The sequence below is a fragment of the Thunnus maccoyii genome, chromosome 23 (assembly GCF_910596095.1).
Source record: "Thunnus maccoyii chromosome 23, fThuMac1.1, whole genome shotgun sequence".
Lineage (NCBI taxonomy): Eukaryota > Metazoa > Chordata > Actinopteri > Scombriformes > Scombridae > Thunnus > Thunnus maccoyii.
This window is the reverse complement of record NC_056555.1, coordinates 23,700,205-23,723,607: the sequence shown is the minus strand read 5'-3', so window position 1 is coordinate 23,723,607 and position 23,403 is coordinate 23,700,205. Positions and strand designations below refer to the sequence as shown.

General features: G+C 37.2%; 1 protein-coding gene across 7 annotated transcripts in view; it reads right to left on the bottom strand.

The window, feature by feature from the left end:
- The window catches only part of LOC121890750 (calcium-activated potassium channel subunit beta-4-like), a 43,477-nt gene that overhangs the window by 10,220 nt on the left and 9,854 nt on the right, over positions 1-23,403 (bottom strand). For all 7 annotated transcript variants that reach the window (XM_042403287.1, XM_042403282.1, XM_042403285.1 and 4 more), the window contains 2 exons: positions 19,755-19,925; positions 1,511-1,638 (listed from right to left, as the gene is read on the bottom strand). In XM_042403287.1, coding sequence (XP_042259221.1) covers positions 1,511-1,638; positions 19,755-19,925 — 299 coding nt within the window. The remainder of the gene's footprint in view (positions 1-1,510; positions 1,639-19,754; positions 19,926-23,403) is intronic.

Here is a 23,403-nt window from a genome sequence, read left to right as displayed (position 1 = left end):
ATTGTCAGATTATCTTCTTTTTCGTCAAAACCTGGTGCCTACACTACCCACAATGCAACTTGACCCCTGACAGTTTGGTCTGAGATTCAGGTGTGTTATGCTGGTGGCGGCTAATGTATCCTGGGGCTGCTAGCCTCCACTTCTGTCTAACTCCACATCCCCAGATTTTTACACCTTTTATGCTCGCACACATCACCTGATTACAGCAGAACATATAACACAGCTTACAGACGTAAACTAGAAAGATTTATCAATGGATCAGCACACTCTTGATAAATCCTTAACGTTTCTGGTGACTTCCTGACTTGTACACAAGAGAAGTCAAAATCAAACTGAGCACTTTCCTGCTCACAAGCGGATTATTCCTCTAAAACCAGCTAATTCACCAGTAAGTTGTCTTTTTTTTGTTGTTTTTTGGAGTATCATGAACACTGTAGCCTCAATGACAGTTATTACCAAACTTTTTGGCTTGAAAAATGAAACTAGGGCAGCAACTATTAATTATTTTTATTATCAATTAATCTGTCGATTATTTACTTGATGAATCGATTAGTCACCTGGTCTATAAAATGTCAGAAAGCAGTGAAAAATGTTGATCACTATTCTTAATTGTCTTGTTTTGTCCCAACCAACAGTCATCAATCCAAATATATTCATTATTCATATTTACTGGTGACGACTAAATAAACCAGATAATATTCATTTGTATTATAATATGTATTATATTATTATAAGCTGGAACCAAAGAACTGTTTATTCTTAAATATTACTAAAAAGAATTAATTGCTCTAAATAAAACGTCTACTTGTCACCAGTTTCAAATGTCTAGCAAGAAAAATCAGAGACTGAATTTCCTGGATTAGTTTGAATAATTTTAGAATCTTGAAGAAGCCAAATTATCCAATTATTCACAGGAAAAAAGTGAAGTAAAGACAAACTTTTATCTATTAAAAATATGTTTTATCTATAATATATATATATATATATATTTTAATCACTTGCTTCATGTTTCAGTGTGGTCATGTGATGTCTTGAGTTCACTATTTTCTGTTTTTGTTTCATGTGACCTCCCTATAAACTAAGTTGAATCCACGATTAAGTTTTGAACATTGTGGTGCTTTTATAAGACTTTCAGTTTAAAATGGTGCCGAAGATTCAAAACACGATTGTGCTTCTTCCTCCTGTTATAGTTTGTAATCTTCTGCAGCAGCAAAAATGTTATTAAAAAAAATGGAGCTATAAGTTGTGGAAGACTGTTAAATTGAAGTCAAGGGTCATTTCTGAGGGGTCAAAGGTCACAAGCAGCAAACTGTGAAGTGGAAACAGTTCTGTCAAAAAGAGACGCCTCAGTAATGCTGCTGGTTGCCATCTGTAATCTCCTGTGGAAACAATGATCTGTCACCGAGGCAAATTTCACAGCATCACACATCCCGTTTCCAATTTATCTGTATCACACCTTAAAATAGACCGCAGTGTAATAAATGTGTGTGTGTGTGTGTGTGTGTCTCACCTCCTCTGCTGGTTGAAGAAGCAGGTGAAGGACTGGCTGCTGACCTCTTTGGTGAAGTAATCCTCCCACTGCAGGACCCTGTCTCTGTTCTTCTGGTTGTCCCTCTCACACGGAGGCACGAACGAGCACTGAGACACAAAGAGAGACACGACGGTCATCTGTAGTTCAGCCACAAACGTCCTCGAAGAAAACTACTCAGCGTTCGACAAAATCTCAACTCACGGTCCACTTAACTCGCTTGTTATGGAGCTTTCAACCACATCAACATGGTCATCGTTAGGTCCTGTTGGCAGTTTTGAGCCAAATAGATGCTCAGAGTCATGAAAAGTTTGACCATATAATTCCATAATAATTAAGCAAACATAGGCGATGTCTTAAATCATCCCCTCGATCACTCATTCATTACTTCTTATAGACGAATCTGAGTTGTAGACACAAGGAAACAAGCTTCCATCACTTTTTAAGAGGAAGTCTGTCCAGGAGGTCCTGTAGAAAGAGTTTTATTTTGAAAATACAGCCATCAAATGCTGATAAAATAAAGATTATAATCTATAAAATTTATAGATTTGTCTGTGCTGTTAATTTAAATATCTTCTCTAATAATGAATCCTGAACAAACACAAAATGTTTTAAATCACTTTTTTCCCTTCATGTCTAAACTATAGGACTAAAGTCCAGCTTCTGTTTGCTGCTTGTGGTTATAAGTAAGTTTTGTTGTATAATTTAGTAAGAGTGAAACAAAGATTGAACCAAATTTTAATTTTTTACTCTTGTTATTTATTTATTTTATTTTTTTATTTTTCTTTTAGGAGGCAGGCAGTTGAGCTGGAGGACAACAGGTTAGACTGATGATCAGATTTTGATAAAACTTGAAGGATTGTTTCTCTAAAAATGGCCGTTATTAGCCAGCGCAGGGCGCTGTCATAACGTCAAAACAAGGTGATAAGTTCGCTGCTGATTGGCTCAGAGGGGGTCTGCATCTTCCTCTTGGTTTTCAGTTCCAGCTTCTAAACATGAACACAGACACACGGATTCACATCGCAGGAGGTTGATTGGTGCCTGGCTGGTTACTGTGGATCAAATGGTTGCTATGACGATGATGTGATTGGGATTGGTACAGAGAAGAGGGCTGTGTTTGTGTGTATGTGTGTGTGTGTGTGTGTGTGTGTGTGTGTAGTGATAGCAACCCAAACTACCATTCGTCTCCACAACATTACACCAATCTGATAACATTTTTATTTGCTCTTGATCCTGATTAGAGTCATTTAACATCGAGTATCTGCTCATAACAAGTCTGATCTGGTAGAGATGTGAAGAGGGATGAGATATTTTGGACGCCCCTGGTTCCAGTAGTACGAATCTGATTTATTTTTCCCATAAACAGCGTTACGTGACCCATATTTAGATAACTTCTATGGCTTGGATCAACATCATTCAGTATGAAAGATGAGGAATTTAGAAATGATCTGGCTCTTTGATAAAAAGTCGAAGGCACAAGACTGTTTACGTAAAAATTTCAGGGAATAAATTAACTACGACTCCCAAGGTGCACTTCAGCAAGAAACATCCAATCACATAGCTTAAATTACGGTCGTGTGTGCCACTAACGAGCAAGCAGAAGCTAAAGATTACGATGAAGAGAAAACTGATTTTACGATCAGCAGATGTAGATTCTTTTGGCTTCTTTTCCATAATAACAGCAGCTAAGGCTCATGGGTATTGTAGTATTTTTTTTAGGTGTCCACCAAAATGACAACCAAAATGTGATTGCTCAGGAAAAAAGTTGAAATGACACTAGAGGTCATAATATAAACCTGTAGGGTCGTTATATTATCCAGGAGAGTTTCTATGCAGCCCAACTCACAATGGTCATTAGGAAAATAAGGAAATCTGTATTATTCATTAGGTCGAATTCTGATTGGCTTGGGGTGAAGGTGGGGGCCACACCTCCAGGAGGTGGTTATTAATAATGCAGATTTTTATGTAAATAGCTTCTGAAACAGCCTGCAGAGGGGAACCTGGGCCGTAAGGAAAGATGGATTTAAAGAAACAGCTTTTTGGTGAATAAAATATCACAGACTAAGTATTTATAAAAATGAATAAAAAAAAACAACCATAATATCAGATCTTAAAGACTTCAATGAAAGTAAAGTATGTTTTAAAAAATTCATCAGTGACGCAGCCTGTTTTCCTTCTTATCAGAACATGTTTAACTCACTGCTGCTCTTTCTGTTTCTCACAAGGTGACAAATATCACACAAGCGTTCGTGTCTCTTTTTGTAAATGTCCTGTCAAGTGTGAGCCCAGTATGTCTGAATGACAAAACACATCACTTTAACAGACAGATAAAGGTCTTTTTTTTTTTTAGCGTTTTTAAGGACACTGATCAAAATTTCTGACTTTCTGTCCTGTAAAACTATTAAAATCATGCATCACCTTTTCAAATGATCATTCTCATGAAGCAAACTATAAATATAGAAGGAAAATTGTTCTTTCAGAGTAAGATATAAGGCAATAAAGCAATAATTACCCATATTACTGCTTACTGTGATGTTTTCAGTGATAATAGGGACACTTGTTTTGCTTGTGTGATGTTTCTATGATCAGATCTTGATGTGTTTTTCTCTCTAACTACTCGGTGCAGGCTCTCTATGTCTGTCTGTGTTTCAGGTAATTGTCAGCTTACTACGCTGCTCAGCACAGCAGCCATTCATCATCCAGCCAATCAAACCCTCCTCGCCTGATGACGTCATAAGAGGGTCGTCCTGCCGGATGATTGAAGTTGCTATGCCAACAGGCTGAGGTTACAATTACGTCTGTGTGCGCGTGTGTGTATTTAGGTCTCTAATAAATGGCCTAAATGAGATCAATCTGGAGTGTGTGTGTTGATATGCGGCTGGATTTATAAAAACGACGGCCTGCTGCTTACAGGATGAACACAGCAGATCTAAACTCATTTAAATTCTACCCTCAGTGTTATTTCACTTCTTGATATTCAAAGCATGGACACACTGACGCACTTATAGAGGGTTTGGTTTGTTGGTGGCTGAAATCAAGACAGTCAAAATAATATATGATGATTATTACATATTTTAAAGGATATGTCTGCTGATTTTCTATATTTTTCTTATTGTAAACAATCTCATGTTTGGATCCAAACCAACGATGAACTGATCTACTCACAAGTGTTGTGTGTGTATCAAAGCCTGATATATCTTATTAAAAACACATCAGTGAGTCACAGCGCTGCACTGGGTGACATGTTCCTTCATCATGAAGAGTTTGGTCAGTTTGTTTAGAAACAGCTCCAAAGACTAATAACAGCATCACATTTTCAGTCTCCGGAGAGTAGTTCTGTGTAAGGCAGACGTCACTGAGCATGTGCAGGAACACTGTTCTGTTTACAGCTTCACTAGCTTGTTGGGCTACATATCACAACTTCTTGACTTTGTGCTACATTATAAATTTCTCAAAGAGCTTCAGTGTAGAACTTACACAGAACTACTGTCTGGAGACTGAAAACGTGATCGGAAGGGAAGCATTCTGGATATTTATGTTACAGACTTCATCTCCCAAGAGACTGAATGATGAACTTCTACTAAATGTAATGTTATAACTTCTACATGTGAGGCTATATTTATTAGACAAATATCTACACCAGTTAGTGTATTCTGGAGCTGAGTATTAACAAAAATGATAAGTTAGTCTTCCCTGTTCTGTAATGCCTTCATTAAAATGTCTAGATTCACATTTTTTCACATCCCTTACAGTGTTTTTTTAATAACATCTATGGATTGATTACGTCTATTGGTCCTCTGAACTATTTTATCCCCAGCCTCTATAATGTTTCTTTTATTATTTAAATTACATGGATATCACCGTAAAGATTCACTGATGAATTTGCCCTTGATTATACTATTTATTTATGCGATTGTATCTAATGCCAATTAGGAGATATATTTAATGTATGATGACATTGAAAACATTTTTTGACAAATTAAGACTTTTGTCCCTAATTTACCTTCCTCCCCTTTGACTTTTTTATATATAATGAATGTAATATGTTTGATAACACTGTAAGATTCATGATATATCAGTATGTTTGCTCTTAATTCACTTTGAGGTTACATGGATTTATTTACATCATTATATTGACGTTTTGTATCTTTCTTATTTTTGTAATGCTGTTTTCTGACTGGTGACGCATATGCTTTGAGTAAGTTCAATGTGCTCATCAGCCAGACCAGTCAGTGGTCCTCTGATTGGATGATCGAGGCGTCTACTATATGTGTATATATCTGGAAGTGTTGCTACCTGATGAAGGTTGGACAGACTGAACGTTGTGATCTCATAAATATTTCAGCAGTAAGCGAGGCGGTGCAGCAGTTCTTCTCATAGTTTTCAAGTTGCACTTTCCTCCGATGCAGCTGTCACACACTCAGGTGTGCAGAGATTTTTTATATACACAAAATATGCTTGAAAAATACTGAAATAAATCATTTGCATTAAATTAATTAATTTATTTTAGTTGCCAATTAATTCTCTGTTGATCGAGTAATAGTTTCAGCTCAAGTCCAAACTTTTCTTGAATGAGCTGCTTAAAAGTCGAGTCAGTTATTCTGGAGAGAGATTGATGATATTTGAACTAAACACCCAATTAATAAAACCCCTCCCCTCAAGCTCCTTCAGAAGCTCCACCCCCCTCCCCCAATTCATGGACACCCATTGCCATGGCAACAACCAAAAGAGAAATATGGTGGAATCCAGAGCGATGCGTCAGCTGTAGAGTCACTTCTGTTCCTCTCACAACAGTCGGTCCAGACTCTTCGCCTCTCTGCAGCCTCCTCACTTCTCACTCGACCTGCGTTCAGTGTCTCCGTCGTCTGTCAGCTGAGAGGACAAACTGCCTTCACCAGGCCGACTGACAGCAGACATTTACTGAAAATAGTTTGCATATCGGCTCCGAGGGAAGAAATCAATAGTGTTTGTATTGATTGATTCATTGATATGGTTAACAAGGTACACGTCTTTTTTTCTGTTTACTATGACTATTCCTAATTTCACCGGCTGGGAACACGAACCACAAATTGTTTTTCTCTTTAACATGAATCTGCTCCAACCCTGTTAAAGCTGTATAATCTCAATAACCTAAACCTTGTGTTGTAATATTAACATTACTACTGGTATACATGTCTGAGTGTGTGTGTATTTTTACTATCGTGTGCCTCATTTTTCCTCTTTCTCTTGTCATTCTTATTGACTTGTAAAGTGTAAAGAGACTCTCTGGGTGCTTTGCACTTTAAATAAACTGAAGTTAAAGTTAAAAACACACATACAGCTGCCTGCTCAGATTACGCTTCACTAAACGCAACAGAAACAGACTCGGAGCGTAAAAAAACGCGGCGGGTCTCTGTGAGACTGTCTGGGATTCAATGTGGATTGATAGATTCATAGATTTAATAACATGGAAGTGTATCTATTCTATGAGAAAACACTTTCTATATGAATTGGCCACAGCCTCTCTGTCTCCAGTTCACCAGCCCTCCCACCATTCAACAGCTGCTCTGATGACTCCTCCCTGTCCTGTGCACGAGCATGAACGCCTCCTGCTGATTGGCTGGAATAGTGTCGTGTTTAGTTCTCATCTACAGAGCACACACACTGAACGGACAGCTAGTGGACCGTGAGGAGATATTAGCTGAATTTGACAAAAAGTGTATTAAACACTCTTTCTCCGAAATCACTGACTCTACCTTTACTGACAAAACACACAAGCACAAACAATGAACTGTGAGCGTGAGGGCATCAATCATTTCCAGACAGGCTGACAGCACAAACACAGTCCATCCTGACTGGATCAGTCAAGGAGAGAGGTTCTTTGATTGGTTGGTAATGAAGAAGTGAACTTTGTCCTGCTGGAAGTTTAGGAGCAACAGAGCGAAGAAAGAGGACGCTGAGGTCATCACATGTTAACAGTGTAAAGTCGCCGTCGCCCCACAGCACGACTTTGTGAAAGAAGATGTTTATGAATCTCATTACTGTCTGCAAACTATTCCTCGTTTGTTGAGCTGTTTATTCTCCGTCAGAGGAGGTTAAATCCAACTGGATGGAGCAAAACAGTAAATGTTATCTTCCTGAGTTTTGGACTCTCTTCATTCTGTCAACGATGCAAAATTGTGTCTTGTTAACTTGTTAAAAAGATTTGCACTGGTTCATGTTGCTCCAGCGAGTGAATCTACTGATCGCTGCGATTCCACTGAGATTAATTGAATTTTCTGTGAAACTTTGCTGTTTTCAGTGGTGATGTGACAGAATGTGAGCATAATAAAATAAAATATTTATATTATTTGCATTAGATTTTTAAAGTTATGTTTTAAATTATTCAGGGCTGCTTTCAAAAGTTCGTCTGCTTCTCAGAACTGTCTTCATAATTTTAGTTATTTAAGTTATTTTTGTTAAATTATGTATTCAGACATTGCCAAAACCTTAATTTCATCAACGCAAGTGTGTGTGTGTTTGTGTGTTTTTTGTTATCCAACCAAAATAACTGTACGCAGCTCTCCAGATACATAGCGTTGCATTCACTGAAAAAAGCTTCAGTTTCTGCAAAAAATATAAAAATATGAATTTATTAACTGTCCAGACGTCTGCTGACATTATAAAAGGAAGTCAGTGTGTTTCCGTCGTACAACCTTATTATGAATCTAAATAGATAATAACTCTGCACACTGCAAAACAGATTAACATGAGGCTGCATCGACCTGTCTCTCTGTCTGTCTCTCTGTCTGTCTCATCCTCTGGAGGGAGGATGAACAGGACAGTGATGAATCAGCAGGTCAGACTGTGCTTATTTAAGCAGGTGTGAGTGTGTTTGCCCTACTACCTGAGAGGAGAAAAGGCCTGAGGATCTCTCCGGATAAAACTATCACAATCTTAACAAAATACTTTCCTTAAAACAGTCCTCCAAACTAAACTAGAAAACAGATTGTTTGCAAGCAGCTTTCGGTAACGCTTTGTTACACAGGTCCTTTAATCTTACACGAATTTCCTTGAAGTTTTCGCAGTAACTTGCAGGTATCTGATGGTTATTTTTCAGGGCATTTTAGGTTTGGTTTGTAACTCATTATATTGGGGTTCATATACTATTTGCAGAAATTCTTGATAAATTGTTATTTTCAGTTTGTAGTTTTTTGTGTTAAACATATTAGCATATTAGATTGTTAATTAAAAACTCTATAGTGAGCATATTTACCTCAAGCCACTGATATACTTGTTTTTTACCAACACGTACGTGATTCCAGCGTCATTATTCACATTCTTGCTTGCGTACTTTAAAACTGTATCCACTAGGGGGCAGATTGGGCTCTAATCATCCCTTGTCAACACCAGAATATCTTCCTTGAACCCCCGTTTTTGCACAACGTAAACAGTAACCATGGCGACTCTCGAGGAGGTTACAATACTGTTGATGCTGAGATCACGGCAGAAAAAGCGGCAACAGCGACATCAAGCGTCATATAGGTGAGAGTAGTCACGGACAAGCTCTATGAGTTGAGGGTCGCCAGATCATCAAATTGGGTATCCTCCATATCCATCTCTTTCAACCTTTATCATAGCACTCCTTCACAGAAAAAACAGAAACCTGGCAGTTCTGCGTAGATTTTACCGGTAATGTTGTGTGGTGTTAAAGTGACGAGATCTTTTCAGATTATTATTATTGGTAGGAATAATCTAGACCCAAATCTACTCCCATGTGTATATTGTTTTATTATTAGCATTTTGTGTTGAATGTTGTCCTGTTTGTACTGTTGCATTTTAACATTTGACTTTGTTTTCTCTCACAAATAAGTAAAAATGTGTTTGCTATCTGACTGCTTATGTCCCTGCACTTTTGGACTGAAGTTTGTGTAAAAGATCTTCACTGTAAAAATAAGAAATATGAGGCTGAATAAACCTGAATTTTCCTTTAGAGACACAGTTACGAGGACAGGATGAACAAAGGCTTCTTGTTAAAGGAAAATGTCACCAATAACTTTACTTTAAGAACAATTTTGGGTGATTCTCTGCTCTGAAAAAGAGAGAGATGTAGAGAGGAGAGTGTATCCCCAGGGACAGAGGCTACTGGCTGGGCAGGGAGACACCGATGGCCCCCCTGGCGTCCTTGAGCTCCAGAAGCTCTGCCTCATTACAGTTAATTAGATTAAGTTAGCAGTGCACGCACACACACACATATACTATAATTATTGCTGTTGTCATTCCTGAGTGATTAAATTAAGTGGGTTTTTTTCGTTTCCGCCCTTCAGAAACACATACTTTCATAAATGAATATTTCCGTTTTTGGCCCTTTTCAGCCTCCACAGTGAGGACTTTGTGCCAATTGTTACTTAAAATGATTAGTTTGGGATCAGAGTTCATTGTTAATATTAGAATAACGGTGAAAGTCAGAGGTCAGGGTGGGTAAATGAATACAAAATGTGTGTGTGTCAGTCAGCCGAACAGCGCTGCCCTCTGGGTACCTGGAGCTCTTGTCATTTACATTCATAACATAATTAAGTCATAAACGAGGAAATTACTCGGCGAGTAATTGGCTCAGTGAAACCACCCACCTGCCTTCATCTCCCCTCTTCCTTCCTCTCTCTCTCTGTCTCTCTCTCTCTCCGTTCATCATGTCTCTCTTCTCTATTCAGAAGCCGGATCTCCATTTTACAGCTCAAAACACAGGATTTAGTGCTGATTTGCTCTTTAAATGACAGGAACTGGAAGAAAGAGACTCCAATTCATCTCCTGTATAGAGAGACTTGTCTTTTCTTCCGCTGCTTGTCACAGAATACTCACAGTAAACCTCCAGGCATTGATGTGATTATTGATCAGTACCTACAGTACGGCTCAATTAGTAGTTATACTGAATATTTCTGGCTTTTAAATCTCAGCTGAACATGTATTTACTTTGGAGCAACACATACACATACATAGCAATGTCAACTTGATACTAGTGGCCATTTTTGTTATTGATTAATGTGCTAATTGTGTGCTTAATTCATTGATTAATCATTTAGTCAATAAATTGTAAAAGAAAAATGTCAATTACACTTTTCCAGAACCCAAAGTGACGTCCTCAAATGTCTCATTTGTCCAACCAGTGACCCTAAACCTAGGCAAGGCAAGTTTATTTGTATAGCACATTTCAACAACAAGGCGATTCAAAGTGCTTTACATAGAGCATAAAAGGCATTAAAACAGAATATAAAAGCAACACAAGTTAAATGACGTATAAAAACTATTACAAAGTGTTCAATTTGGAAATAAAAAGAAGCTAAAAAGGGTAATAAGACAGATAAAACAAGAGAATAAAAGTAACAGTGCAGTGTAAAATATTAACCCTTAATGTGGTTTAATGAAAGCCTAAAGATCTTCTGTTTACTATGATATGAAACAAAAATAAATAAATCTTATATTTGAGAAACAGAGAATGTTTGGTGTATCGAAGCGTCAAACACAGGGGTACAAAAATGTTTGGTCATCACTCATGACGACGCCACACTTCGAAAACTGAATTTGAACTTGAGCATTTAGTTCTTGCTGAAGAGGCTGCTGGAATCAGCCTTTGCTGATGATTGTTGTCTCGATTAATCAATTAGTCGCTTGGTCTATAAAACGTCAGAAATTGGTGAAAGATTATGATCACTGTTTACTAAAGTCCAAGATGCAAAATGTAGACCTAAAACATCTTCAAAACAACCTAAAAACAGCCCAAAACCCAAAAATATTCAGTTTACTGTCATCATGGACTAAAGAAACCAGAAAATATTCACATTTAAGAAGCTGCAATCAGAGAATTTGGACATTTTTTCTTAAAAAAAAAGAAAGAAAAAAAGACTGAAACGATTGATCGATTATTAAAATAGTTGGCGATTAATTTTCGACTAATCATTGCGGCTTCACACAGAGATTAAACTGAAATCAACCCTCCATCAAACTACCTGTCTGCGTATGGGACTGGGAACTGGTACTGGGATTACTGGGATTATAACTGTATTTCAAATTGTGATCAATTTTATGTTGATACTGCTTGCAAATAATTTCTTAAAATGCTTTTAAAAAGCCTTTTTTTTAATGTTAAGTTTTTTGTTTCCATTTTTATTCTGTTTTATGTCTTTTATTTGTTTATTTTACCTTTTTTTAAAATATTTTTTTATTATGTTTTGGTTATTTTATTCTACTTTTTTCCTACTTTCACTGCTGGATTTATTACATCGGAGTGCTGTCATTGGTTTGTTTTAATGCAGCTTTTCTTTTTGTAATGCTGGTTTGTAAGGTGCTATATAAATAAAGATTATTATTATTAATAAACTACTTGCTACTAAAAAGTGCAGCAGTGCTACAAGCTACATACAACATCACCAACAAATGAAGACTAGACTCAATAAAAGAGACAAATTTATTAACAAACTGTTAAAAAATAAAATGTGACATATGTGGACACCTGTGTCGACATTTACAGAACCACTGCAACAAAACCAGCCATCGTTACTGGTCCACAAACATGTGGAGTAATCCCCATCAGGAAGCTAACATCTGCATCAGCAGCATGTGTGTGTGTGTGTGTGTGTGTGTGTTGAGATATTACAGATCTCCTCCAAAGCTAAAGCTGCTTTAGTTTGTTGTTAAGACTTCAATCAGGGATTTCAGCACTTATGAAATATATTATGTGATGCACATAAACACACACACACTCTGGTAGTTATCTTTAGGGCATATAAAGACACACACTCAATCACACACACCTCAGGATGCCGTTATTACATGTGGGCAGAAAAGGACTCTGGGAAAATGTAGCTGGAGTAGACCTGTGTGTGTGTGTGTGTGTGTGTGTGTACTGGTAAAGTAAAATACATGCGGACGCTCACACACACACACACATGAACACACACCATTCAATCCATTTCTAGTTTAATGGAGTCTGCCAAGCCAAGCTAGGTTGGCTACATTAATACTGTGTGTGTTAATGTGTGTGTGTGTGTGTGTGAGAGCGGTGAGTTATGTCTATACTTGATAGAAGGCCAAGGGAACATTATGAGCTCAGAGCAATAAACTGCAAACAGGCTCAGAGAGAATCGAGTATAAGACAGAAAGAGGAAGCAGGTTTCCACCCGATACGCAGAGCAGATTTGAAAGAAAATGTGAAAATGTTTGTTTTAATCCACAAGAAGAGCAGCAGTCAAAACTCAAACGATGGAAAACATGATGGAAATATGACATTTCTGTTAGTTTCATGTACAGATGTGAGGAAGGTTACAGTCTCCTCATCATCGTCGCTCCACACAGATCTGATGTTTTCAGCTCGTCAGTGACGTTTCAGTCACATGATTCATTTATTTACTTTCTAACATTTGCTTTTTATTCACACACCGTATCGATTTGTTAACATCCTCCCGATCATTTTATTCATAACTGAACAATATTCCATCAAGTCAAGTCAGTTTTATTTACTTGAATATCTAATATATCAAATCCCAAACTTGCGTCGGGAGGCTTTAAAATCTGTACAGCAATATAACATCTTCTATCCTCAGACGCTCGATTTGAATACAGATAACATCCCACAAAAAATGTAGGTACATCAGAGTTTCTATGTGTTCTGACTATTTTTACAGTACTGCAGTTCTAATGACACTCTGGCTGCTTTTATACTTTAGTTTTGACTCATAATTGAACTAATGAAGCTGATATTTCCTTCCTTAAATAAAATCCACATACTGTCTGATGCAGGGAAACGTTACAGGGCGGTTTTGAGTTCTGTTAGCGTGTCTTTGTCTCTTTGTGTTTTGATTCGTATGACTTTGTGGAGCTATTTTGGAAGATAAATAAGTCTGATAGTCTTTTCTTTAATAAATGACATATTACAAAAATGTGTCTTTATAGGAGCAGCTGGATCTGAGATGAGCAGACGAGCCGCATTGATACATCAGTTTGATAACCTCCAAAGAAAGTTACAGTGGGAGACACACACACACACACACACACACACACACACACACACACACACACACACACCCTGTGATACACACCTCCTGAACCATCGGCCGTTTATTGGGGTCATGGGTTCATTTCATTTTTGTAGGAACATAAATGAACTGTGGAGACGAGAGCAGAGAAAATGTCTGGAAGAAAAAAAAAAGTAATTGGACAACCAGAGTTTCTACACACAGCTGAGCTGCAGTGTGTGTGTGTGTGTGTGTGTGTGTGTGTGTACAGGTGTGTGTGTACAGGTGTGTGTTCATGCACGCACAACGTAAATGAAGCACCATGTTCAGGTGTGAAAACAAATATCAGAGCTTCTGACTGGACGTGCTCTGTTTCTCTCAAAGTGACTCCAAAATAAATCCCAGTGAAGTTATTTGATAATGAGGCGACATCATTAAATGCATAGATGCTGTAGAGCTGCAACTAATGATTACTTTCATTATTGATTGATCGATTAATCGTTTGGTCTCTAAAATGTCTGAAAATGGTGAAAAATGTCAATAACTGTTTCCCAAAACCCAAACAAACAACAGTCAACAACTCAAAGATATTCAGTTTACTGTCATAGAGACTAAAGAAACCAGAAAATATTCACATCTGAGAAGCTGGAATCAGAGAATTTGGGAATTTTTTCTATAAAAAATGACAATTATGATCAATATGAAACTCTCCTGGTTGATTCATCAGAACAAATGATGAACAGCTGTGTTAGAAAATATCTGGTTCTTTAGTAAGAAGTCGAAGCTACAAGACTGTGGACATAAAAATTCTGGGGTAAAAGTTAACTATGATTCCCAAGGTGCATTTCAGCAGGAGACGGCCAATCACATGCGCCGCTAACGGCGGGCAGAAGCTAAAGATTACAATAGAAGGAAAAAACAAACTTCATACGTGGTGCAGAAATGAAAAAACTCTGAGATTAAGTTAAAAAGCTTTTATTCATCATGGCTACTTACAATTAAAAAACTAAAGTTTGTTTTTTCCTTCTATGTGATGACCCTTATCTTCAACAGCACGGTCCTGGAGCACAGCGCTACCTCTTTTTCTAAAGATTACAATGTTGAGAGAACTGATTTTGCAATCTGCAGCGTGAGTCTCCACCGAGGCAGCCGAGGCTCATGGGTATTGTAGTTTTCTTACCCATCCACCAGGCCAAAAAATCACAGACAAAATGTGATTTCTCAGAAACGAAGTTGAAATAATTGAAACTGGTGGTCAGAATATAAACCTATAGGATCTTCACATTATACAGGAGAGTAATATTAAGTAATATCAGTAATATTGAAGAGATTGTTTAAAGAAAAAATTAAAAAATAGGAATACAGAATGGAGTAAAACCCTTCAGTAACCAGTGACCCTTCACACTTTACAGCAACATCCATATAAATTATAAAGTAAAGAAAATGTTAGAAAATACTTAAATGTGAGTAAAAATCCATCTGTATTCTGTAGTGAATGTTACATAATTTTGCTGTTAAGTGATGTTTTATCTTCCAAATAAGTTTGACTAACCAGACGTTTTTTTAGTGACATTATCATGTTCCCAGATCTCAGATATGAGCCTGTCAACAGTTTTCATAATCACTTCATCTTTTTTTTTTTTCAATTTTTAAAGAAAAAAAGCAAAAATTCTCTAGTTCAAGCTTTTCATGTGAATATAATATGATATGAATGAATATTTTCTGCTTTCTTTAGTCTTCACTGATAGTAAATTGAATATCTTTGGATTGTTGACCTTTGATCAAGACAAAACAAGACATTTGAGGACTTTGGGAAACAGTTATTTTCAGACAATTTTCACCACTTTCTGACATTTTATAAACCAAACGACCAAACGATCAACCAAGGAAACATTCAACAAAGTATCGATCATGAAAATAATGGTTATTACTGGAGGGAAACTATGGAAAAACGTACAAAAATAAGTCGTAATAAACCAGAATTATCCTTTAACACTACCACACACACACACACACACACACACACACACACACACACACACACACAGACGGTTGGTTTTTGTAACAGTCCTGCTGCTGTTGATCTTAATGTCATGTCAGTCATCTGATCCACAGGCGGCTCCATTAACTAATCGCCCCCTATAGACACAACACCAATTAACTGCAGGTCTCTCTCTCTCTTCATCTGTCTCCCAGTCAGCTGTTCTACAGGGACGACGTCCGTTATAAACGCCAGTGCAATTAACTCTCTGCGTCCGTCTGTCCGTCTGTCTCTCTCATTAGTCGCAGGTAAAAGGTCACAGAGTCAAAGGAAAATCCCACGTTTTAATAACCTGGATCATACTTTCATAGTTTTATCCATTATCACTAAAAGTTATGATATGTTTTTATATGTTTGTTGTCCAGACACTTCAGTATTTATCTCCAATATGTATATATGTAAGTTAGCATTAGTGATGTCATAAAAGTATTGAAAAAAGTTCTTATGAATAGATTTTGTCCTGTTACTGTTCTTCGTTCCTTGTCTCACTTTGATTTGGAGGTAACAGGAAGTGTAACGTTGCCATGGATTCAGTGAGTTAACTGTGAGCTACAACTTTAACCAGTACGTGTTTACAGTTTGACAAATAGTCTCCATTAAAGATACTGGATGAGCTTCTAGCAGCTCCTGTTTGCAGTGTTGCCATGAAAGTACAGACGACTGTCACTGGATCACGTTGATACTGAAGAAAACTTAAACATGTGATGATTCTCAGGCAAGTTCTGCAGCTTCTTCTTCTTCGTTTTTAATCACACTGATTAAAAACATGTTTCATATCTGTTCAGATTTGACTGAGTTATGCTTCAAAGCAAGAGTACAAGTTCTGTCACGTCTCTCCTGTCACCTCAAAGTTTGGAAACCACTGGTTTAGACAAATACCACATTATCAATTATTTCTTGGTGAGCTCTTTGTGACTCCAAAGAAGATGAATAAACATATGAGGGTTCAGTAAAGTGCTGCATTTCTTGCTGTCAGTCACCAGAATGAGATTTTCTTCCATCACCTGTTGGTCCAGATGACTTTATGTTTACACTTTATCTGGATCAATCAGCAGCCACCGCGTCTTGAGGCTGACGTACCAGGTACAGTATCTGGTACTTTTTTTGATATCACCTCCGTCGAGGACCATCTGTCTCCAGAGTAAATCATCTGTTGAGTCTTTGATGGTCATTTATCTGTGTTTTAGAACGTAACCACCATGAAACAATTAGAAGATAACAATCAGCAACCATCATCCCTGTAAACCCCGCCCCCACTGAGAGGGTACTACATGAAGTGGAAAACCGGAAAAGTACCTGGTACCAAAAGTGAGTAGAGTTGAGCCGAGTTGGTATCATGTAGTGGAAACACGGCTTTAAAGTGCCGTCGACGGCCGCTAGATGCTCCAACTGACTCCCTTTCAAAAAGACTCAACTTCTCTCTAGAAATACTGAGTCAATCATTTTTTTAACGAGTCATTCTGGTCTCAATCTCTAAATTCAGACCCTCTAATAAGTGTGCTGGTGGTCATTTAGGAAATGATTGCTCCGTTAATAAGATTTGAAGACTTATAGTAGCTTTGATGTCTGCCGTGTGGGTGTTGATTGACAGCTGTGATTGACAGTTGGCTCACACTGACTCGGACTATTGTGGCAATATTTCACTAAGTTTAATGTTACTGGATTAGTACCTGCTGTGTTCGCATAACTGAGATCATGAAAGTAACACTCTGCACTCCTTATTTGGAAGGTCTTGGCTCCAAATGGCGCCGACCATAACCTGCAACTCTGAGCTCCAATGAAACCAACAGGTGACATCACACCGGTTATATACAGGCTATGATCTGGACCAAATGAACCAACCAACAGGTGTGAAAGAGACCTCATATCGTTACAAACTGATCTATGTTTTGTTTGGATTATGGATCCTGGTCCACATATTTAAATATTAATTTGAGAGGGACAGAAGCACTGGGGGGTTTTGTCTTCTCTCCAACATGTTAATGAAGTATTCATTCTTCATATTCAGACCTCGGAGGGGGTGGAGCATTAAAGGTTTTCTGTTTGAAGCTCTCTCATTAGTTATATATAAAAGGTCACAGAGTGAGAGAGACTGTGACATCCATCCTAATATTCTCTCTCTCTCTCTATTAGACATTTAAAGGATTTCTGAATGAAGCGTGACTCGTCTCTCTCTCTCTGTTTCTCTCTGTCTCTCCACATCATCTCCATTACGGTCGCCATGGCAACTGAGCGGCATCGATGACGCGCCGTCTCCCTCCTCTATATTTATTCTGTTGCTGTAGCGACGCTGCGGACGTGTACCAAAGAAGAAGAAGAAGAGGAGAGGAAGAGGTGCACGTCCCACTGAGTACTGTATGAGTCTGTGCTGGTGTTGTTTTGTGTTGGACCCACCCGTCTCCTCCTTTCAGTCGGACATGGACAAAAGTCCTCATTCACTTTAAGTCCTTCATTCACACACTGAGGGTCGCTTGTTGTGTCTCACTGGTTCATTCTCACTCCGTCTATTTCTGTTCAGCTCATGACTTCAGATGCTGCGATACAAACATCAATCCACTTTTATCTTCAAGTGTTTCAGCATTCAGCCATTTAACTTCTGATTCACCCGTTTTTTGATGCGTGGTGCTAAATCCTCGTCAACCACTCTAACCAGTTCACCCACAACCAGTATGAATGAATTTACTAACTGTCTGACATTAAAAGTTTAGAAATAAAGTCATCAATCAACTGAAATTTAATTGCCTTTTTTCTCTTTTTTTTATAGGGAAATCCATTAACTCTACACAGATACGCTGACAAATATCTCCATATCTTTATATAAATGTGTTGCCTAACATTCATTATGTTTACTTGGTTTAGTTTGTCTAAAACCTGAGTGAACGCTGATGCAGCCTTTGAAACTTCAGACTTAATATGTTGTTTCTTATTTCCTTTAAAAACAACATATATGAGTGTTTCCAGGTCTGTCATCGCTGGTTAAATGACGGGTTCACATTGTTTCAAGTCAACCTAAACCAACAGTCAGGAGCCCAAATGAACATTAAACCTGTTCTTCTTGCTGTAATCATTCCTCCTGTTCATACTGACCATTAGAAGATCACTTCATAATGACCTTACAATGGAAGTGATGGAGGACAAAATCCACAGTCCAAAAGTTGATCTGAAGCTAATATGAAGCTTCAGCGTCCAAATGAGTCAAATCAAGTAGATATCTTTCAACGTTACAGTCTTTTTAGTGCCAAAGTCCCTCTTTTTGTTACTATACTTGCACCACAGCTCAACAGGGAAACACTGTCCGAGGAAACACAAAGAGGGAATTTGATGCTAAAAAGACTGTAAATGTGTCAGATATCCACTTGATATGACTAACTCAGACTGATGAAGCTGAATATAAGCTTCACAGAGAATTTTAAATGACAGTTGCAGTTAAGAGAAACCAACATTGACAGTAGGAAGGAAACAGGAAACATAACGGAGATCCCCCATGAAAAAGTTGGACATTTGTTGAGTCAACCATCCACTTCAAAGTTTTGTGGTTGTATAACAAGGTCACGCCACTTCCACCTTTTTTGCTAGTAGCCGTTTTTCTTCGGACAGCGGTCTCACTCTTTAATACTGATGTAGCATTGGCAACGTTATTTTTATTTATTGGTTCATTTAACCCAAAGATATTCAGTTTACTGTCATAGAGGACTAAAGAAACCAGAAAATACATTTGAGAAGTTGGAATCAGAGAATTTTTACATTTTTTCTTAAAGAATAACTCAAGACGATTAATTGATAATCAAAATAGTTGGCGATAGTTGGCGACTAACTGATTAATCAACTAATCATTGTAGATCTAAAGAATAAGAGAATATAAATCTGCATCTGTTGGACTGATAAGACACTGATGATAAAGCCAATGTTAGCCATATCAGCTAGCTAGCTTACAGTTGTTGAAGGTGTAACACAGCAAACATCAACTCAACAAAGCTTCTAATTTGCCACAATTTTCACAAATATCCAGCAGAACTCTTGCTAGCTGGCTCAAGTCAAGCTAAAGTGTAAAAAAAATGTACATTGGGTTGATATAATAACATTTGCAATTTGAAAACGTGGTGAAGTTGAAGTTTTTATGTAAATCTCAACATGAAACTTTTAAAACAAAGAACATTGCTGCTATCATTTGTAAGTTTAACACACCACAGTGAACGAATAAAAAGCACTTTGTCGGTACCTTTGGGTTGAGGACCAGCTGCTGCTCATCAAAGTGCAGCAGAGCCACAGAGTTGGACTCCGAGTTGTTAACGAAGATCTGCAGGCAGGGATAGAGCGACGTCCCTTTACAGTCCGCACCGCAGGTAAACACACACTCGAACATTTCCTCAGGACGCAACACCGACACCACCTGGAGGACAGAAAACAGACAATGAGAATATTTTCTCTTTAAGTATATTTAATTTAGCCACTTTTTTTTCTCTCTGACCCAGATCCTTAACTTAAGTACCAACACAGCAATGTAAAAATACTCCATTACAAGTAAAAGTCCTGCTTGAAAAATCTTATTAAGTAAAAGTACATAAGTCTTAACAGCAAAATGTAGTTAAAGTATTGCAGTAAAAGTGGTTTGGTCGCTCTGACTGATATATTATTGTATATGACATCATTAGATTCATCGTTTCAAGTCATTTTTTTAAGAAAAAAATATCCAAATTCTCTGATTCCAGCTTCTTAAATGTGAATATTTTCTGGTTTATTTAGTCTCTATGACAGTAAACTGAATGTATTTGGGTTTTTGGACTGTTGGTTGAGACAAAACAAGACATTTTAGGTTCTCAGGCTTTGAGAAACAGTGATTGACACTTTTCACCATTTTCTGACATTTTATGGACCAAACGATGAGAAAATAATCGACAGATTACTCAATAATGAAAATAATCATTCGTAACTGTACTTATGTCTGAAATCAAGGGCCCAATGTTTCAATATCAGCCACTGTTGTCTTTGTAAACTGCTTACTGAACAATTGTTCATACATATAACTGCTATCAATATGTGTGTAGACACTGAATAATGACAAAACAATATCTTTGGATGTCAGGCCTGAATATGTCAGAGAACGTGACCTGAATGATCAAGATATTTCAAATAAAAATGAAGACTGATTGCAGCAATTCTTCTGTGCATTAACAGAGACATAACATAAATAACAACCTCATGCATGAGAGTAAATATCAATAAACGTGTAACACACAATCAATCTACGCAGATTTGATAAAAGTCAAAGCTTTCTTCATCACTCAAAAGGTTGGAGAGCTACAATAAAGTCAGAGTATTGTGATTTATGTTATATTAAGCAGTGGATTAGTGAATGACATCGCTCTCACTGCCACATGACATTGTTTTTTTAGAAACAAACACAAAAAAAAGTCTTCCACTCTCTATAATGCATGAACATTATTCCAGGACGATGCAATAAGCTAACAGCCACATAAATCAAGTCAGTATGAATTCATCATCCGCAGTAAACAGGAGTGCAAGCTGTGGCCGCCTGCAATTTGAAAACTCCCAGTGGCTTTAAAAGGCTGTGCAAACACTTTTAATAATCCGCAGTGGAAAGTGACACAGCATGAAGGAACCTGCACATCCAAATGACCTGAAGGTACAAAAACACACTTTGTATTGGCTCGTAAAACAAAACAGATTAATGACTAAATATGTTTGATGACTAAATAAGTGCAAAAAGGCTTGAAGTTGGTTGACCTGTCGTTTCAAATAATATGTTAAATTTGTGTGTGAAAACCAAAGGTCATGTTTTGCTTCAGAATGGAGGGACCCATTTTCTGTATAAAAAAACACCAAACAAACAGCAAAGTCATCACTAAAATTATGACATAGCAGGGCTGCAACTAACATTCAATGTATTACTGATTCATCTATCAATTATTTTTGATTAATAGATTAATTGTTTGGTCTAAAAACGTCAGAAAATAGTGAAAACATTTCTTGTTTCGTCTAGAACTTAAAGATAGTTTGCTGTGATATAAAACAGAGAACTTCATATCTGAGCAGTCGGGGCCAGTAAACGACATTTTTGATTGACAAATGGCTTACACAATTATCAAAACTGTTTGCAAAACCAGTTAATTAACCAGTTGTTTCAACTCTAATTTGACCTTCACACAAGGATTCTCAACATTTAACGGCCCACGACACAGTTTTTAGTCGGTTAGTTGTTACAATGTTGTACAAGCTGTTTGTATTCTTCTTTTGGGAGTGAAGGAAGCTCCAGATGGAATAAAAAAATATGATACATTATATGACAAAACCTTTAAAATATGTCAGTGTTGTTTTAAAGATGTAAAAACCTGGCCCAATTATTATCTCGTCATTGCATCATTTTCAGTTGACAATAAAGCTACAATTAATATATAAGAGTTGTTGTTCGTTCATGTATGTCACCATTTTTCTGGTTCAGGAACAGCAGGATTATCTACTTTTAATTCCCGCCTGCTAAACTCTGATTGGTTGTTTTGACAAATGATAAATCAGCCGTCAGTGACCACAACAAAAAGTCAGAGATGAAGCGATTTTACAGATTTTAACAGATTGATTGGGAATAAAGCTGCAACAATTAATCGATTTTTAACAGCAACTATTTCAATATTCAAATTATTGCTTGAGTCATTTTCTTCAAGTAAAAACGTTGCTCTTCCACCATCTCGAATGTGAGGATTTGCTGTTTTGCAGTTTTATATCATTGACTCATTCATCTCTGTGACATTGTGATGGGCATTTGTAACTATTTTCTGATAGTTTATTGACTAGAAAATAATAAACTGATTAATAGATTATTAAAACATATTTATCTTGCAGCTGTATAGTTGAGAAACTGTCTGCAAAACAGAACAAAAACCTGAAAAGTACAAGTGAATTAGATGTAAATACAATTTTGTAGTAATGTTACGGAAAACAGGAACTTCACTTTTAATGGAGAAGAATCAGAAACTTTTTTGGTAAAAACACCAAAACTAAATAATGAAGTAATGACAGGACAGAATTTCAGGTCGGCCATCAGTCAGTAACGTACAGTTCCAGCGTCAGTGTAACGTTTGATTGACATCTCAGGGTGACTGATCTGATCACCTTCACTGTCCATCAAAATTATTCATGTTAACAGCAAATTAATAAAACTGGTGTGTATTAGTTCCTGTGCTGATTCATCACTCTACACTTCACTCGTTTCAAGTGTCTGAAGGAGATTAACACAGAGCACCTTCACTCAAATGATAGAAAACATGTAAATACGCCTGCAACTGATGATTATTTTCTATCTCTACAACTTTTTCAGTTAGTAGATTAACCATCTGGACCGTATGACATCAAAACAGACAAAAATCCCTCTTACAGTTTCCTGGAGCCCAAAGTGATGTCATCAAGTGTCTTGTTTTGTCCGACAACAGCCCGAAACCCCAATATATTCATTAAATTATAAAGCAGCAAATTTAACACTTGAGAAGCTCAAACGAGAGAATGTTGATGCTGATTAATTTCTGGTCGATCGATTATTCAGCTGATTGTCGCAGCTCTGCAGGTAACAATGGTTTTAACATTTTCATCAGCAGGACAGTATGATGTCAGCTAATAAAGGTACTCTACCATCATCAATTACTGTCACAATTTTAATAAAGACGTTTTCCAATAATATGACAATATCATGTATGTAAACTCACATATGACATAATCATCATGATGTTCAGAGATGTTCTGTGTTCCTCTCGTGCTGTACGTGAGACCAAACTGAATAAAGCCATATTCACCACTTCCAACCTTTATATTATCACTTGTGCTGAAATTAATTTTTGCTGTTGATTCTTTTTTTTCAA